We start from the raw sequence: 19,803 nt of genomic DNA, 5'->3' as shown, positions 1-19,803 counted from the left end.
AAAAATTGTGACCTCTATGGGGTCCACAAGCTTAAAACGCAATTTTTCGTACAATCAGGGACCATAATTCAGGAAGTTATGGTCTGATCTATGCGAATATCGAAAGAAATCGAGATCTGTGGGTTATAAAGATGCATTTCAAGTTTCGTCAAAATCAAATGAAAATTGTGACCTCCAGAGGGCCCCCAACCCTGATACACAATATTTTGACACTATTGCAAACGAGGGGCGGCCATTTTGTCAGTCAGTTTCAGTCCGATTTTTACGAAACCATTCTTATGGTGAAACGGTGATATATTGTAACGTTTTTTTAAATCGGATAAAAATTGTGACCTCTATGGGGTCCACAAGCTAAAGATAGGTTGCCAGGCAACGAAAGATACGCCCACAGCAGCTAAATCGTCCAAGCGGTCAACAAGGGTTGTCGCATATTTATTCCTTTGTAGGTAATTGGGGGCCTTTACAAAACAGTTCCATACAATGATCAGATTATAAATTTTGTCGTTTGAGGGTTCACAAGGTTCTACAAACTAAAACAAGGGTCTCAACTCTGGAAGTAATCTACAGAAATTGTTGAAATTTGACAGGCTTTTTCGTTTTACTAATTTAAATAATACATATAAATTTCATACAGATCACATGATGACTTTTGTCATTCAAACATTCACAATCACCATAACTCTAGAAATTATTGACGGAAATTGCTGAAATTCAATAGACCGGTTCAATAATTTAAATGATGCATATAAAATTCATACATATTGGATGATAACTATCATCAATCGAGCATTAACAAGGTTTAACAAAGTGAAACAAGAGCAATAACTCTAGAAGTAATTATTGTAAATTGCTGATATCCAATAGGCTTTTTCGTTTCACTAATTTAAATCATACATATAAATTTCACAAAGATCGGGTGATAACTTTTTGAATTAGAGAGTTCACAAGGATCAATAAAGTGAAATAAGGGCCATAACTCTAGATGTAATAAACGGAAATTGCTGAAATTCAAAAGGCTTCTTCGTATCACCAATTTAAATAATGTATGTAAATTTCAGAAAGATAGTATGATAACTTTTGACGTTAGAGCGTTCACAAGGTTCAATAAAGTGAAACAAGGGCCATAACTCTAGACGTAATAAACAGAAATTGTTAAAATTCAATAGGCTTCTTCGTTTCACTAACTTAAATATTGCATATAAATTTCACAAAGATCGTATGTTAACTTTTGGCATTAGAGCGTTCACAAGGTTCAACAAAGTGAAACAAGGGCCATAACTCTAAGACGTAATAAACGGAAATTATTGAAATTAAATAGGCTTCTTCGTCTCACTAATGTAAACAACATATATCAATTTTAAAACAATTGGATGATAACTTTTGGCGTTAGAGCTTCACAAGAAATTGTGGACAATGGACGGACGGACGGACGGACGGACAGGCAGACGGCAATATACGTCCAGATTTCAATGTGGGCGTATAAAAATGGTTTAATTAGTACTATGGTTTAGATTAATGTCAACGGCTTTAGTTTCTCCGAGATGCGTTTAAAAATGGACTACTTATCTATGGCGTTCATTTATTGGACGAGCCGTGAATTTGCCGAGATGCGTTTAGAAATGGACTACCCGTGCACTTCTATGGCGTTCATTTATTGGACGAGCCGTTGAATTTCCCAAGATGCGTTTAAAAATGGACTTCCCGTTCAATTATCTAGGGCCTTCATTTATAAGACGAGCCGTTGAATTTCCCGAGATAAGTTACATTGTGTTTTGCCATGCTTTCAGCAAGGAATTTGCGAGAAGCTAGGGTCGAAATAATATTGTCTAAAATTAATTGAAGGAGTTGTAATACAGTAATGCTGCCGCGAAAACGTGTACATGTATAATGTACAGGCCGGTTTGAATAACAACAAAATGAGTTATCTCGGCAAAACATTTACCGGCATTCTGTATCGGATAGGATTTTTTTCTACCGCACTGTACATTCATATAACGTTGGCCAAAATGTATGCAACAATGAACAACTTACAATTTTTTAAAACGTATCATTACATCTTCGTCAATCATTGGCTACTATAAAATCCATACTTTAAATCATATACGTCATACAATGAGCTTTTACACATTACTTGCAGCTTCAGTTAATCTTAATCAATCATTCATAGAGCACAGTGCCGTAAATCACTACACGGGGCGCTTAACGGTAAGTCACGTGGTCAGAAACACGCCGAAAGATTGGAACTATATTCTTACTTGGCGACAAATCTCCGCTGTCACAATATACATCTACTTTAAATGTCGACCAATTCATTTTGGTGGAGGCGGATATTGAATAAAGCCATTTCACACACACATACGTTTACATAACATGCGCATGTCATATATACTATTCAAAAAAAGTAGGGGATATTTGATTTTGGGGGCATAATACTAAAATATGCAAATGACTACGAAAAAAGTCACTATAGAACCTAACAGAAGAAACATTTCCAGTTACATGTGACGCCCAAACGCACCAATAGCTACCGCATGGAATGCAGGTGATGCTTGGGATCATCATGGGGGTCCAACCCAAGATTTGCACGACTCTGACTTTGAATGTTACAGTCATTGTGGCATTGAATTCCAGGGTGGAAACATCAGTTTAATTGTTTTAGTGACCAGAAAACAAATTTTGATATGCGTCGGCTTACCCAAAATGAAAGGTTACGTGCCCTTGGCATGCTACAGATCGGCACAACACAGGCGGTTGTGGCGCGGACGATGAATGTTTCTCAGTCTGTCATAAGCAGGCTATGGTCCAGATACCGTGATACACAATCTGTACAGGACAGACCACGCTCAGGTCGACCAAGGGCGACAACTCAAGTCCAGGATCGATTATCCGTACCTTGGCCTTGAGAAATCGTGTCATCACAGCAAATCAGATCAGCGCTCGTCTTCAAACAGACACTGGTGTGAGAGTGAGTGGCCAGACGATTCGGAATCGACTGCATAGGGGTCACCTTCGCGCCCGACGTCCTCGCGTGATCCCTTGTTTGAGAGATCATCACATTCAGGCAAGACGTCGTTGGTGTAGGGATCGTCAACACTGGGATAATCGACGCTGGAGCAATGTGATGTTTTCAGATGAGTCAAGGTTCACTGTTGATTTTTTGGACAGACGTAGGAGGGTGTGGCGTCGTCGAAACGAGCGCTTCCAAGACGTTAACGTCATCAGGCATGATCGATTTGGGGGTGGTTCTGTTATGGTGTGGGAAGGCATCACTGTTGCTGGAAGAACGGATTTACATGTTGTTACAGGGCGTGTTACAGGCCAGTACTACCGGGACAACATCTTGGCAGTCCATGTTGTGCCGTTCGCACGACGTCATGGCCGCCGTTTCATCTTCCAGGATGACAACGCAAGATGTCACAGGGCCAGGATCGTTACAGGTTACCTCCAACAACAGAACATCACCACATTACCTTGGCCAGCACTGAGTCCCGACCTCTCCCCCATCGAGCATGTCTGGGACATGCTTGGACAGAGGTTACGTCAACGTCAACAACGTCCTGCCAATGTCCAAGAACTTGCTGCTGCGTTGCAACAGGAATGGGACAATCTGGACCAAAATGACCGTAGACGTCTCATTAGAAGTATGCCACGTCGGATCAATGCTTGTTTGGCAAACAGAGGAGGATTTACCCGTTACTGACTTGGTTGTGATGCTGTGGTAACTTTGCTGTTTGACCCCGGGTATCATTTTACCCTTATAATGGTCAGTCTGTGCCTTACTTAGTCTAACGATCATTTGGAATAAATCGATGAATGTGAACTTCATTTCATTTTGTCATTTGTTTCTTCGTCAGTTTCATTAGGTGACTTTAATAACACTTAAAAATCAAATATCCCCTACTTTTTTTGAATAGTATATTTATACAATGTCCACAAGTGTGTTACATGTAATTCTCGCCTTCACTGCGTTATAATTTTCTTATTTTGACTACACTTTCTGAATGATTCCATTCTTTTGTGCATCCAACTTCCCGATTTCCTACTGCATATACATGTACCCTGTGTAACTGCAATCTATAAGCTTTAAAATCTAGATATCAGAAGCTCACGGTGAACACGTAAGTTTCTTGATTGAACCTGCATTTGCTTTTGTAATTTTATAATTGTATGTAAATCGTGATTATAATTATAAACAATGCATTTATATATCTGTACAGCTTGTTTTCAGATCCCATAATCGAATATTGTATCTTTATAATATGTAAATATTGAATAAATATTGTTAGGAAAAAAAAGAGAAAAAAAAAACCCTGCATCAATATTGCATAATATCGGACCCATATTTATCTTTGCTATTCGGACCAACCCAAAGGACCACACGGAGCAATTAAATTACATTATAAGGCTTGACTTATTCATTTTAAAAATATAATACAGACAATATATTATTAATGATTAAATCACAATACAAAGTGGCGAACAATTTATATGTGAGTATATACATAACTTAAGAATATCCGCTGCCGGTAAGTACATATTAGCAAATATATATCTTTATTACATCAATTTAATTGTTTTTCTTTGATGTGCTTTATGATGAAACAATACCACAGGTAAGTACATAACACTTTATTATTTCAAAGAAAACATATGCATATTAAAACAAACACAATTATCAATTTATTAAAACAACAATTAAAACAACACTGGTTCGAGTAGTCCAGTACTAATGTCTTGCGTTTTGCTCGAAAGTACAGAATAACTGTTTGGTAAGATAAGATTAAGATTTCAGTGTTCAACTCTTTACTATTTGTAACATAATTACTTATTTCCATGCAAACTGTGATCATTTTGCAATTGAACCTTATTTTACTTGCCAAAAGCCTCGAATAGTGTATCAATTGTAGCCGTGTTTAAGAATTATCACCGCTACAAATATTGCAGCTAGTAACACGTGTGAGTACAGATACATACAAATTAATCGTTGTTTTAACTGATTTTCTTTGATGTGCTTCATGATGAAACAATGCCATGGGTATGTACATAACACTTTATTATTTCAAAGAAAATGTATGCATATTAAAACAAACACAATTATCAATTTATTAAAACAACAATTAAAACAACACTTTATTATTGATTCGAGTAGTCATATTAATACAAACGCAATTATTAACTTATTAAAACAACATTTTATTATTGGTCCGAGTGGTCCTTTTGTATGGTCCGAGTAGTCTTTTTGTTTCGTTCGTGAACATTGTATAAATATATGACATGCGCATGTAATGTAAACGTAGTGTGTGTGAAATGGCTTTATTCAATATCCGCTTCCACCGAAATGAATTGGGCGACATTTAAAGTAGATGTATATTGTCACAGCGGAGATTTGTCGCCGAGTAACACAGAGTAAGAATATAGTTCCAATCTTTCGGCACGTTTCTGACCATGTGACTTACCGTTAAGCGCCCCGTGTAGTGTTTTACGGCACTGTGCTCTATGAATGATTGATTAAGATTAACTGAAGCTGCAAGTAATGTGTAAAAGCTCATCGTATGACGTATATAATTTAAAGTTTGGTTTTTATAGCAGCCAATAATTGATGGATTACATCTAAGTAATGATACGTTTTAAAAAATTGTAATTTGTTAGTTGTTGCATACATTTTGGCTGACGTTATATGAATGTACAGTGCGTTAAAAAAAAATCCTAACCAAAACAGAATGCCGGTAAATGTTTTCCCCGAGATTACCTAAATCATTTTGTTGTTATTCAAACCGGCCAGTACATTAAACATGTACACGTTTTTGCAGCAGCATTACTGTATTACAACTAATTCAAGTAATTATAGACAATATTATTTCGACCCTAACTTCTCGCGAATTCCTTGCGGGAAGCCTGGCAAAACACGATGTAACATATCTCGGGAAATTCAACGGCTCGTCTAATAAATGAACGCCCTAGATAATTGAACGGGAAGTCCATTTTTAAACGCATCTCGGGAAATTCAACGGCTCGTCCAATAAATGAATGCCATAGATAAGTGCACGGGTAGTCCTTCAATTAATTATAGACAATATTATTTCGACCCTAACTTCTCGCGAATTCCTTACGGGAAGCCTGGCAAAACACGATGTAACATATCTCGGGAAATTCAACGGCTCGTCTAATAAATGAACGCCCTAGATAATTGAACGGGAAGTCCATTTTTAAACGCATCTCGGGAAATTCAACGGCTCGTCCAATAAATGAATGCCATAAGTGCACGGGTAGTCCTTCAATTAATTATAGACAATATTATTTCGACCCTAACTAAATTGAAATTAAATGTAATTGAATTAAGTACCGGTAAATCCGAATGTATTTTATTAGGTGTCATAGCTCCATTGCCCGCGTTGGAAGAAAGTCATTTTTTCCCGATTTGTAACCCTTTTTCAACTTGACGTCATACGGTGCCTATTTAATATTTTGTAATAATTTTTAAATATTTTGGAAGCCGATATCCTGTTCTTTTGTTTGATATAATTTTTATATATGTGTTCATTTTATTAATTTCATAAACGTAAGTTGAAAAACGTTAATTTCCCGTATTTTGACGTTACGCTGAAAAATTTTGTCACGTTTTTAATATTATTAATATTATTTTTTCATTCTAATATCATTAGAAAGATAAATGAACGATCTTTCAATCGGTCGGTGGTGCTTTGTTGGCATTTTGAAATACCATGGATTTTTTGCAAGTTGAACGCTTCAATTCACACTATCTTTTTTTTAGGCGATTTGTCAATATAGCACCCCCGACCGATTGAAAGTTCGTTTTATTGTCGTTTTGATGCTATTAAAATCAAATCGGAGCATGGTAAGTGCGCCCACCAAGCAATTGAAAATGGTATACAATGAGCAATTTTGTCAAAAATAAATCGCGTAGTTTTGCCTTGTTATGATGTCATTTCAACACCCAAACTAAAATGTATTCCAAGTTCCTTAGACTCATATTCGCGGTAAATTACGCCGAAAGACAACTCCGATGTTTATTTATGAAGTAAGCGTTATGTTATATGAATAAAGGACTTGCCTGAAAATAAATAATTCCATTTTTTTTTTCAAGCCTTTCGCTGGATTGACTGTGTTTACATCACGTGACGCATATTCGCGTGCTTTTATAACCATGTGACAGGATATAGAATCGAATGGAAATTTCCTCTCAACTACCACACGTCTCTACTTTTAACACCAAACATTTTTCAAGAATTGTAAAATTGACGAATGTTTCAATGCTCTGAAATCATAAATTCGCTGTTCACTGAATTATTCAAGCACCAATTTTAAAGCACTTCTGTGCACACGAATGGAAATGAAACCGGAAAATATCCACACGGGTAGGGGTGGGCGATATCTGCTATTTTCAACATTGCGATATTTCAGTATTCATATTGTGATATCGCTATATATTGTGGCGATATCCAGTATGCTGTTTGTTTGTAAAATAATCATGATATAGACCATAATTATAGCGTATCGCATTTTTTAATATTTTGTTTTGATTTTTCAGGATGACAGATCGATATATCAATGAGAAACAAGTAACACCCATATTAGCGAGTCATAATATTTTAATCTAAGAAATAAAACAAAAGTAAAAACAAAACGAAAACACAACTAAAAACAAACCCACTTTATGCGGATAAAAAAGGGACAGAATTACGAAATTAGTTTTCATTTCCCATTCTTTGGGAATTTGTTTAAGTCACTATATAACTCCCTTTTTAAAACACCATATAGCTGTCTAAAATTCAAAAACAATTTACAACACTACTTAGTGTTCAAAATATGATCAGATAGTAAACACTAAAAAACTAATTGTATCCACTTGTAAAAACCACATAACCTTAGTTAAATAAGGAAGACAATTAAAACATATCAATGGTCAGTTTGCGACAATGTAAGGTGACGGTGTAATACAGTTCAACAATTAAGCTCTCATTTCAATCTAAATTTTTAGCTAAAAAGACCAACATGTTGACTTTTGCTGGTTTGAGGCGTGTTCTCGAACAAGTAACTACGTTTCCGGAAGTACTGAATAAACGTTCTGATGGACAGGATGTTGCAGGAGCACATAAGTATTTTCGGGCGCATAGGGCTAGGTGAGGATAAATATTGCAATTGTCCTTCCACCAACTTAACGGATTATGCTCGAAGTCAATAGATGGGAGAAAAAGGTAACGCTCTAATTCTTTCACGATCTGTTCTTCCGGTGATAACGATATATCTGCTTCAGATGACTCTCTCCTCTTAAACAATTTTCCCAGATTCATCTTTACTTTTTTTCTTAGCACCACGCTACCATCATCTTGGGACATACTTTCATTTGTATCAGATGGCGATGATGTGATAGGCAGCGCAGGTGGTATTGTTTTTGTTGATGCGATGAATCTAATAAGTATGTCGTTGATCTCCGGCTGTGTATTTGGTGGGAGATATTTGTCTTTATACCTTGGGTCTAGCATTGTTGCTATTTCTAGAAGAATTCTTGATTCTGGGTCTGACTCAGCGGAATATTTTTCATTTAGATATTTTAAAATCTTAGATTTTATTTCTTTGGTCATCTCAGTATCCTCTGGTTCGTTGACTAAAATTTCATTATTTAGCAAATGTAATACTGGTACTACTGATGAAATCGATACGTAATCTTCACCACTTAGGGCATCGGTGAAATCGGCCAAAGGCGCCAAAAGCTTTGTTAACAGACTCCATGACACATACAGTCTGCCATTTTGGTATTAATGACAAACTTTTGCGGTCTGAAGAGAGAACTTGCGTGATTGCTTTCTCTTGTTCTAAATATCTTCCTATCATTGATTGAAGAGATCCCCAACGCGTGTCGCAGTTTGATATTAAACAGTGTTCTAGCATATGTAATTTTTGTTGTATTTTCAAAAGTTCACGTTTTTTCTTCCAGGAATAAGAAAATGCTGATACTACTTTTTTACAGGAAGCTACAGCCTTATCGATGCGTTGGTCTTTTAATGCATTGTTTATGGCCAAATTCAATCTGTGTCCAAAGCACTGGAGACGAAGATAATTATTTAACGATGCTGCTTTTGTGATATTGGCTCCATTATCAGTTGTTATGCATACCATGTCAGTTTCTCGAAAGTCCCATGTTATTGCACACTTTTGCTGGTTTATACTAGTTTTAGTAGAAATCATATAGAGACCTGGGGTTGATTTTCTGTGCAATAACAACAAGCATCTAGAGCAGGTGTCAATGTTACAAGTAATTTATAGCACGCTTCATTCGTTAACTGGTTTAACACCTTGGCCTAAGGCCTCTGGTTAAACCTGTTAAATCATGAAAGCGGGGCTATATATATATAACTTTATTGTATGCGCAGTGAACATGCCTATGTACATGCGCTATATAAATGTACATATTATTATTATTATTCATCAGGCCGAAGTTAGATTTGAACTCCAGCATCCAAGATGGCGGCTGAAATCAGCTGTCCATTTTCTCGTTTTTTCCACAAATAAAATGCAGTTTAGTAGCCAGTTATCCGAAAGAAACTACAATAGCATATTCCTGAAGTAATGGCTCGAGAAATACCTCTCTCAAATGTAAGCAACATATATCAATTTTAAAACAATTGGATGATAACTTTTGGAGTTAGAGCGTTCACAAGAAATTGTGGACGATGGACGGACAGACAGGCGTATAAAAATGACATACCTAAATTGAGCTATTTTGGTACCTTGCAGCACTAATTCCCTATACCAAAAACCTCTCGATGAAAGTCTATCAAACTTTCAGAATGTATACCCACTAACCATATCTGCTACCCAATAAAGTTTCATTAATCTACTCGCCGTAGTTTGGTTGTACCCAGTGATGGGATTTCAAAATTTTTCTTGTTGGACATTTTTACCGAAAATAAAGGGACTTAACTCTTATCGTTATTTGGAGGCAGACTACCATTAATTTCCCCATTGACTTCAATGTTAATTCTGTCCTCTTTGACCATTCTAGACCAAAAAATCAACAAAAATGTGCATGCAAATGGGTCATTAAACAAATGAGGGGTCCAAAGTGTGACATGGGTACTAAAATTTTAAGTTATCTCAATCACTTATAAAATTATACCAATAATATGAGTATCGCTTATCCCATCAAACGAGCGAACAGCTTGGACCAGACATTCGCATCCTCTAATACAGTTTCCAGAAGTGCCAAGTTTTGCAGCAAATTTCCTACACTGCAGACCATTACACTCGAAATGCATTGATGGACGACGAATTCCTAACGGATCCGACCATTGCTTTGCACTGTAATCTCCACACTGGCGAAGTAAAAGATCTGCATGGTCGTACAAACGATTTGTTATACCTAGTAACAAATGTAACTCCATCGGTGGGAGGATGTCAATAACCAGTTGATCATCTGGGAATGTATAAATATTCTCAAAAGCAACGATTCCAGACCCCAAAAGAAAACGATGAGCTACGAAGATGGTGCTTCCCGTCGTCTATTTCAGGACACTGGCATAAAAAAGCTCATGGTTATTGCAATTGTTGAGGAGGTGAAAGAGACCTACCAAAATCTGACGATGATCATGAACTTGCTAAATCACGAAACTATTGACTTCATTTCGGCCTTTGACTTAAAACTAGCCAGCCGCTGCGTTTCAGATTTGCGTATATCCCACTTTGGTCAGTCGTTTGATGAGATACACTACGCTGCTGGAGTTTGGGACTAGAATCGCCAAACACGGCGGAAAAAATCCCTGTTCCGCGGCGGAATCTTGGAGAATCGCTAGCGAAACGCCAGCTAGGGTCGGATTCTTTTTCTAACGCACTATATACGTGTACATGCATTACGTGGGGCCAAAATGTATGCAAACTATGAACAACTTACTATTTTTTAAACGTATCATTTCATCTTCGTCTATAACTTGATGTAATCCATCAATTATTGTCTACTATCAAATCCAAACTTTAAATTATAATTTATATACGATGATCTTTTTCACATTACTTCATTACTCGCAGCTTCAGTTGATCTAAATCAACCATCCATAAAGCACAGTGCCATAAATCACTCCGCAGTGTGCTTAACGGCAAGTCACGTGGTCCGAAACGTGCCAATAGATTGGAACTATATTCTTACGCTGTGTTACTCGGCGAAAAGTATTTAGCAAATCTTGACTGTCATGGGCGGGAGGGGGTACACTGTGAAGATCACAAAAGTGACAGCGCCATGTATTTGTTTTTTTACAAATTATGTATACATATAATACTGTACATTTACATGCATTCAACCAAGGAATATTCTTACGGGATTTTGCGAAGCCGTAGAAAAATCTCTGCCGTGCTGTGACAATATACATCTACTTTATATCGCCCAATTCATTTCGGTGGAAGCTGATATTGAATAAAACCATTTCACACACACAGACGTGTACATTACATGCGCATGTCATATATTTATACAATGGCCACGAATGTGTTAATTCTTTCCTTCAGCCCGTTATAATTTACTTATTCTGAGTGCATTTTCTGAATGCATGTATGTCATCAAGGTCTGTCATATAAACATACACCTATCAATTGAGGTCCTTTCACACATACAGATGTTTGATGCTAGACATATTTATGAATATTTGTTAACATTTATTGATTTTCATATTACCAGTTATTCAATTTCCCTTCACGTGTCCAAAATACAATATATTATTAGCCGCGTGTTTGAGTCCTCGATTTATAGGTTTATTCTCATCTGGTCATACACACTATCATTAAGTTTTTGATAAAGAAAAATTTCAAAATATCATACATTTCCTTATTGATAATGCCATATTTGAGGTTGGGGATCAGATAATGCAACAAACCATTTATGGCAAACGCACATTTATATAAATACAAATTCGACTTTCAAGACCATACGCGCAATTAGGTTTGTAGTTTTTGGTTTTGAAGTATTTTTGTCTTAAAAGCATAAAAAATCTGGATGTTGTTGTTATATTTTTGGTCAGATGAACTGAGTTCTGATATAGCACATGAAAAATTGTGTACAGTTTCAAAAATTGTACAAAACCTGAGTCACTATTTGTGTCCTGTGTAACATGCACAACCCCTAAACATTGAGGCATAAAATCAGAATTTTTTTAATTCTCAGAACTTACATTATGTTTTCGTTCTAAAATATGAAAATGTTACATATTTTTATTTGTATGCAGATAAATTTAAGCAAAATTAGTGAAGATTTATTTTCTAGCAATAATGTCACACTTTTGTGCACAATACCAAAAAGTGACCCATATACCACCAGGTGAATTGATGAATAAAACTATAAATTTCCTACCTAACAATGTTGTGTTATTAAGTTAGGCCTAGATCTAAAATTGTAAATGTATTATTGCAGCTGAATGGAAAGAATTGCTTTTGAGTCTTTCATCAGACAATTTTTTAAAATATGATAATCTTGAGATTTTTGAAGATTATTTAACCAATGGTTCTATTTTATTGCTACGGTATAAATTGAATAAAGGCCAACTATCCTTGAAAGAAATATTTCAAATGTTGACGTCCATTTCACCAAAACTTAATTTAAATTTGAAGAAATTAAATTCTGTTGTTAATAAAATACTTATAAAGTATACAGAATTAAAGAAACGGAAAGGTACATGTAGTACTGAAATCAATGCGTATTTAAATCTTATGGCAATCTTGCCGCTTAAAAGCAATGAAATGAAATGAAATGGGGTTTAACGTCCTACTGTTCTGCTCCTAAACTGGACTAATGAAGACGAACCGCTTAAAAGCATTTCTAATGATGTAAGTCTAACGCAATCATGCTCAAACTCAAATGAAGATATAAAAACGCCATTAGAACCAATGGTCAATACATTGCAAGAGAAATTAGATTTGATGTCAGTAGGTAACAAAAGTGAAGGTATGCCAGGCAATCAGGATTATGATATTAAAATTAGTGAAATTTGTTTGGACTTTTAAAATTTAAAGGAGCTAAGTCGCTAATATTTGGGACCTAGAAAATGACACAAATGGGTCGCAACGCATACAGTAATGTAATATGTATGTATATAAATGGATTTACATTCAATCGTTTCTGTTTTTACTGTAATTTCTAATCAGTTAGGTTCGGCGACATACGCCAGTATTCTCAATCGAATTTCAATCTCTAGCTTCTGGTTATTCCAGTCTACGCCGATAGTATTAACTGGGCATGCTCTCCAGATAAGAATATAGATTCACCGTTTGACATGACTTGTGGAATATGCCTAGCCTCGTTTTTCGAGTCCCTTATTACAAATAGCGCTGAAATGCATGATGGTACACAATTCGTGTACCAATTGTAAAATGTTTTTTTTTTTGTCTTAAATATTGGATATCAGAGGGACATCTTTTCCCGGTAAGATCATAACATCAATGTTGATTAAAACCGACAAATAAATCGTGTTTTCAATGCCAAAGATTTTGGATGATATTGAGTTAGAGACTTAGCTACTTTAACTACAAAAACCGTGGAGCTGGAAACCAATACTTTACAAAAGAGGGTGGTAAGATTGGGAAAGATATGTAAGTTTCAGGCCAAAGCAATAAAGTCTATGAAGCGCACATCTTATTATAAACGTCTCCAACGACGCGAACGTTCTCTCAACACAAGGGAGGTCAATGACAGAAACCTCATTTTCAACCAGCGGGAGGAAATACAAAGGTTACGTTCAGATGCCGCTCTTGTACAGAATGAGCAGGATTCACAAAGAATGAAAAAAAAATTACTCTGTCGAAAAGACGCCGCACAATAGACTCTTTGGAAAAAAGTATTGAGGCCTGGGATGGGGAAACCGCAAGATTAAGGTCGAAAGTTTCGGAAAAAGATGCAGCTTGCACGAATCTTCAGCGAACCATCGATATATCTGGTGATCGTGCAATCGATACTCGCGTTAATGAAAGTTCGGTGGGCAAGTTTAATGATGGAACTCGTCAGTGTTGTATGGAATTAGTAGGTCAACAACTTGGGATGAAGAAGATTCCACAAGTAATTAGCACTGTTTCAAAAAATATGTTTGATATTGACATTTCAAATTCTTCCCTACCAAGTGCTACTACAATTAGCAATTTTGTATCCGAAGCACAGTTTATAGCTAAGCGCCACGTTACGGAAACGTTAGTGTTTTTAAGGATTTGGCCCAAACTATGATAGAAAACGAAGAAGTGTTCGAGAATTTGATTTCCCTGTTATCTTCGCTCGTTGGAGATCGATCTGCGGTAGTTAAATTGGCACATGAAAAACTAAATGAATGGAGAAAGGAATATTTGGATTCTGTAGGCCAAAAGAAAGATCACGGGTTACTTTACTTTTATTGTATGGCTCAGTTTTTATTAGGTTTACGTTCTCAGGCCGAAAAGGATATCAAAACATTTGAGAGCGAATTAGTAAAAGAGCGCGGTTCATTAGGAAGAGATGCGTTAGCTGAGTTAAAATTTTGGAGATGTTCAGAGAGTTGTGTTCTAAGATTATTTTGTCTGTCAATTTTGGGCCGATTTTCATGAAATTCGAACTCAACTGTCCTTAGGGTGTAACGGTGATATAATACTACGCGATTTTTCGTACAATCAGGGGCCATAATTCAGGAAGTTGCGGTCCGATATGCGCAAATATCGAAAGGAACCGAGATCTTTGGGTTATAAACTTACATTTCAAGTTTCAACAAAATTGGATAAAAATTGTGACCTCTGTAGGGTCCACAACCTTGATATACCGTATTTTTATGCTATTTGAGAACGAACGGCGGCCATTTTGTCTGTAAGTTTTGGGCCGATTTTCACAAAATTCGAACTCAGCCGCCCTTAGGGTGTAACAGTGATACACTAAAACGTTTTTTTAAATCGGAAAAAAATTATGACCTCTATTGGGTCCACAAGCTAACCAGCGGCTGCCAGGCAGGATACGCCCAAATTTTCGAGAGATGGATAGAGAACAAGCTAAAAAGAAAGTGATTTTTCCTACAATCAAGGGCCATAATTCAGGAAATTACAATTCGATATGCGCAAATATCAAAAGGAACCAAGATCTTTGTGTTATAAACTTACATTTCAAGTTTCAACAAAATTGGATAAAAATTGTGACCTCCATCGGATCCACAACCTTGATATACCATATTTTTACGCTATTTGAGAACGAAGGCCGGCCATTTTGTCTGTCAGTTTTGGGCCGATTTTCACAAAATTCGAACTCAGCCGTCGTTAGGGTGTAACGGTGATATAATAATACGGTTTTTAAAATCGGATAAAAATTATGACCTCTATTGGGTCCACAAGCTAAAAACGTGATTTTTCGTACAATCAGGGGCCATAATTCAGGAAGTAACGGTCCGATATGCGCAAATATCGAAAGAAACCAAGATCTGAGTTATAAACTTACATTTCAAGTTTCAACAAATTCGGATTAAAATTGTGACCTCTATAGGATCCACAACCTTGATATACCATATTTTTACGCTATTTGAGAACGAACGGCGGCCATTTTGTCTGTCAGTTTTGGTCCGATTTTCACAAAATTCTAACACAACTGTCCTTAGGGTGTAGCGGTGATATAATAATACGTTTTTTTAAATCGGATAAAAATTATGACCTATATAGAGTCCACAAGCTGTATGTGCAAATATCGAAAGGAACCGAGATCTTTGGGATATAAACTTACATTTCAAGTTTCAACAAAATTGGATAACCAGCGGCTGCCAGGCAGGATACGCCCACATTTTCGAGAGATGGATAGAGAACAAGCTAAAAAGAAAGTGATTTTTCCTACAATCAAGGGCCATAATTCAGGAACTTACAATTCGATATGCGCAAATATCGAAAGGATCCAAGATATTTGTGTTATAAACTTACATTTCAAGTTTCAACAAAATCGGATAAAAATTGTGACCTCTATAGGGTCCACAACCTTGATATACCATATTTTTTACGCTATTTGAGAACGAACTGCAGCCATTTTGTCTCTCAATTTTGGGCCGATTTTCACGAAATTCGAACTCAGTCGTCCTTAGGGTGTAACGGTGATATAATAAGTTTTTTTAAATCGGATGAAAATTATGACCTCTCTAGGGTCCACAAGCTAAAAACGCGATTTTTCGTACAATCAGGGGCCATAATTCAGAAAGTTACGGTCTGATAGGCGCGAATATCAAAAGGAACCAAGATCTTTGGGGTATAAACTTACATTTCCAGTTTCAACAAAATCGGATTAAAATTGTGGCCTCCATAGGGTCCACAACCTTGATATACCATATTTTTACACTATTTGAGAACGAACGGCGGCCATTTTGTCTGTCAGTTTTGGGCCGATTTTCACAAACATGTATAAACATGTATTTCAACTTTCATCAAAATCGGATCAAAATTGGTCCGATTTTCACGAAATTTGAAGTCAACAAACATTATGGTGTAATGGTGATATATTCGAACGTTTTTTTAAATCGAATAATAATTGTGATATGTGCGATATGCGCGAATATTAAAAGGGACCAAGATCTTTGGGTTATAAAGATACATTTCAAGTTTAAACTAAATCAGATAAAAATTGTGACCTCTACAGTGTTCACAAGCTAAAAACATGATTTTTCGTACAATCAGGGGCCATAATCCATGAAGTTACAATCCGATACATGCCAATATCGAAAGGAGCCGAGATCTTAGGGTGATAAACCTATATTTCAAGTTTCATTGAAATCGGATAAAAAGTGTGACCTGTAGAGTGTTCACAAACAATTGCTGACGGACGAACAGACGGACAGGGGCGACGATAATATACGTGCACATGAAAATGTGGGCGTATAAAAATATGCCTATTGCACACTGCAGGTAAAACATGATATATATTAATATCCAATTGAAAATTTAGATTATATTCTATGAAAAACATTCTGGTGGAGAATATGGGACATCATTTTAAAAAAAAAAATACCGGCTCTGGTCACATGACCTGGTTGCCATTCAAAAACACATTATGGGCTCTGGAGATATAATCAATTCGAATAAATGCCGTAATTGCCAATTCAGCATTAGAGACGTGAACAGCTCTCAAATGTTTATTTCCTCTTTGAAAATAAACAACTTGATTCTAGAATGGAGGATAGAGAAATACCCCGAAAGCATACAACGTATTGTAGTATTGATGAAGTTTTGTCAAGAAAACTGGGATTCTTCAGACGATGATGGAGTAGATTCTGACTTCTCAATAATGGATTTCCATTAGATGAATGCGGCAAGCTAGGTCATATGTTATGCACTGCACCGCAGTGTATCTGCACATACATGTTAATAGGATGTGGGCAGGCAAGACAGGACAGCCACATAAATGCTGAACAGCCAACAGTCCACCTCGTAGTCATGGCCATAAACTCGATCCATGGGTCTGGACGGAAACTGAAAAGGGTAATTTTGTTCCAAGTAATATAGTCTTTTCAGGTAATGAAGGACTGCTAGTCAGAACATAATCGCAAACACTGTACATAGCGTGATCTGAGTCGCTATCATCATCTATATCCATGAAAACATCCTCATCATCATGGTCATTATTTAGGTTTCCTGAAAATATATAATTTTCAAATGTAAATATATTATGTAAACATAGCCAAAAGTTTATACCTTTTCATGGAATATTCAATTGACAAAACACCAACAATTCAGATTGTTCACTTAATATGTTGTGGCACCCACAGATGTACAGAAATAATTATTCTCTGTCAACAGGGGGACTGCACCACTCACAATTACCCAACAAATTTACTGACGACACAATAAACAGAAATCGCAAACAAATGTACATCAAGTAAATCAATCAGGGGGCTAGCCGTAAGCGTCCACTGTGTTGTACCAACCTGGGCCTGTAGTGATACAAGGCCTCACTCCAAATGAAAAAACAAGCTGTTGCCATGCAAGATACGCCCACATTTTGCAAGAGATGGACAGAGAACAAGCTCAAAAAAGAAATGATTTTTCATACAATCAAGAGCCATAATTCAGGAAGTTACAATCCGATATGCATGAATATTGAAAGGAACCAAGATCTTTGGGCTATAAACATGTATTTCAAGTTTTATCAAAATCGGATCAAAATTGTGTCCTCTCTCTCTAGAGGGTCCAAAACCTTGATATACCACTCAACCATCTTTAGGGTATAACGGTGATATATTAAAACGTTTTTTTAAATTGGATAAAAATTATGACCTCTATAGGGTCCACAAGCTAAAAACGCAATTTTTCGTACAATCAGGGGCCATAATTCAGGAAGTTATGGTCCGATATGCACAAATATCGAAAGGAACTGAGATCTTTGGGGTATAAACTTATATTTTAAGTTTCAACAAAATCGGATAACAATTGTGACCTCTATAGGGTCCACAACCTTGATATACCATATTTTTTACGCTATTTGAGAACGATGGGTGGCCATTTTGTCCGTCAGTTTTGGTCCGATTTTCACGAAATTTGAACTCATCCATCCTTAGGGTATAACGGTGATATACTAAAACGTTTTTTTGGGTCCGATTTTCACGAAATTTGAACTCATCCATCCTTAGGGTATAACGGTGATATACTAAAACGTTTTTTTAAATCGGATAAAAATTATGACCTCTATAGGGTCCTTAATCCACCAGCTAAAAACGCGATTTTTCGTACAATCAGGGGCTATAATTCAGGAAGTTATGGTCCAATATGCGCGAATATCGAAAGGAACCAAGATTTGTGGGTTATAAACATATATTTCAAGTTTAAACCAAATCAGATAAAAATTGTGACCTCTACAGAGTTCACAAGCTAAAAACGTGATTTTTCATACAATCAAGGGCCATAATCCTTGAAGTTACATGCCAATATCGAAAGGGACCGAGATCTTAGGGTGATAAACCTATATTTCAAGTTTCGTCAAAATCGGATAAGAATTGTGACCTGTAGAGTGTTCACAAACAATTGTGGACGGACGGACAGGGGCGACGACAATATACGTCCACATGAAAATGTGGGCGTATAAAAATAGAAGAAAGTTAATACATAAATGGGTGAGAACATCAAACAATTTTTATAATAAGGGTGGTAATCTGGATAGAATCTCGAAAAAAGCTTAAAAAAATAAATAAGTGTAGTGAGAAAACCCCCAACAACGATAACATTCTGCAGTGTGACGGGCAAAAACTCTACTCTAATAGTAAGTGCAGGAGGACCCCACTACTAAGTACTACATGCAAATCAAAACCTACATTGACTACAAACAAGATGAACAGAATGAATCTGCAGACAAGATTGAATACAGAAACCAACAACAAATATCAAATCAAGTGAACAGAGGCCAGCCGTAAGCGTCCACTGTGTTGTACAGTCCCGGGTATATATATAGGCTTATTTATATCATTATGGGCATATCTGCAAATAAAACTAAACACATATGTAAATATGCGTACGAATACAGTGTAGTAATGTAAAATAAAAAAGCGTAGGCTACTTACGGAGTTCATCTTTTAATGGAAAATCTGTCATTGAAAAATCCGAATCACTCCCATCATCTGATGATGAATCCCGGTTTTCTTCACTGAATCGGAGTCAATAAAACAGCATTTAGAACGTCATCAATCCTACTATACGTCACACATTTAAGGGGTATTTTTCTATCCTCCATTCTAAATTTGAGATGTTTATTTTCAAACAGGAAATAAACATTAGAGAGCCATTTACTTCTCTTATGCTGAAGAGTTGTGGGAAATAACTCTATTTAATCGAATTCCC

At 36.4% G+C, this 19,803-nt stretch overlaps 1 protein-coding gene across 1 annotated transcript in view; it reads right to left on the bottom strand.

Annotated features, from left to right (window-relative positions):
* Window positions 1-14,300, bottom strand: part of LOC126814506 (guanine nucleotide-binding protein G(q) subunit alpha) — a gene marked incomplete at its 5' end in the record, with an annotated part of 106,175 nt that extends 91,875 nt beyond the window's left edge. The window contains one exon of the mRNA XM_056100046.1: window positions 14,289-14,300. Within this exon, the coding sequence (XP_055956021.1) occupies window positions 14,289-14,300 (12 nt within the window). The remainder of the gene's footprint in view (window positions 1-14,288) is intronic.
* Between the last annotated feature and the right edge of the window lie 5,503 nt (window positions 14,301-19,803).

The sequence above is a fragment of the Patella vulgata genome, chromosome 3, assembly GCF_932274485.2.
Source record: "Patella vulgata chromosome 3, xgPatVulg1.2, whole genome shotgun sequence".
NCBI lineage: Eukaryota > Metazoa > Mollusca > Gastropoda > Patellidae > Patella > Patella vulgata.
Note: the sequence above shows the minus strand (reverse complement) of the source record. Positions and strands in the feature narration are given on the sequence as shown.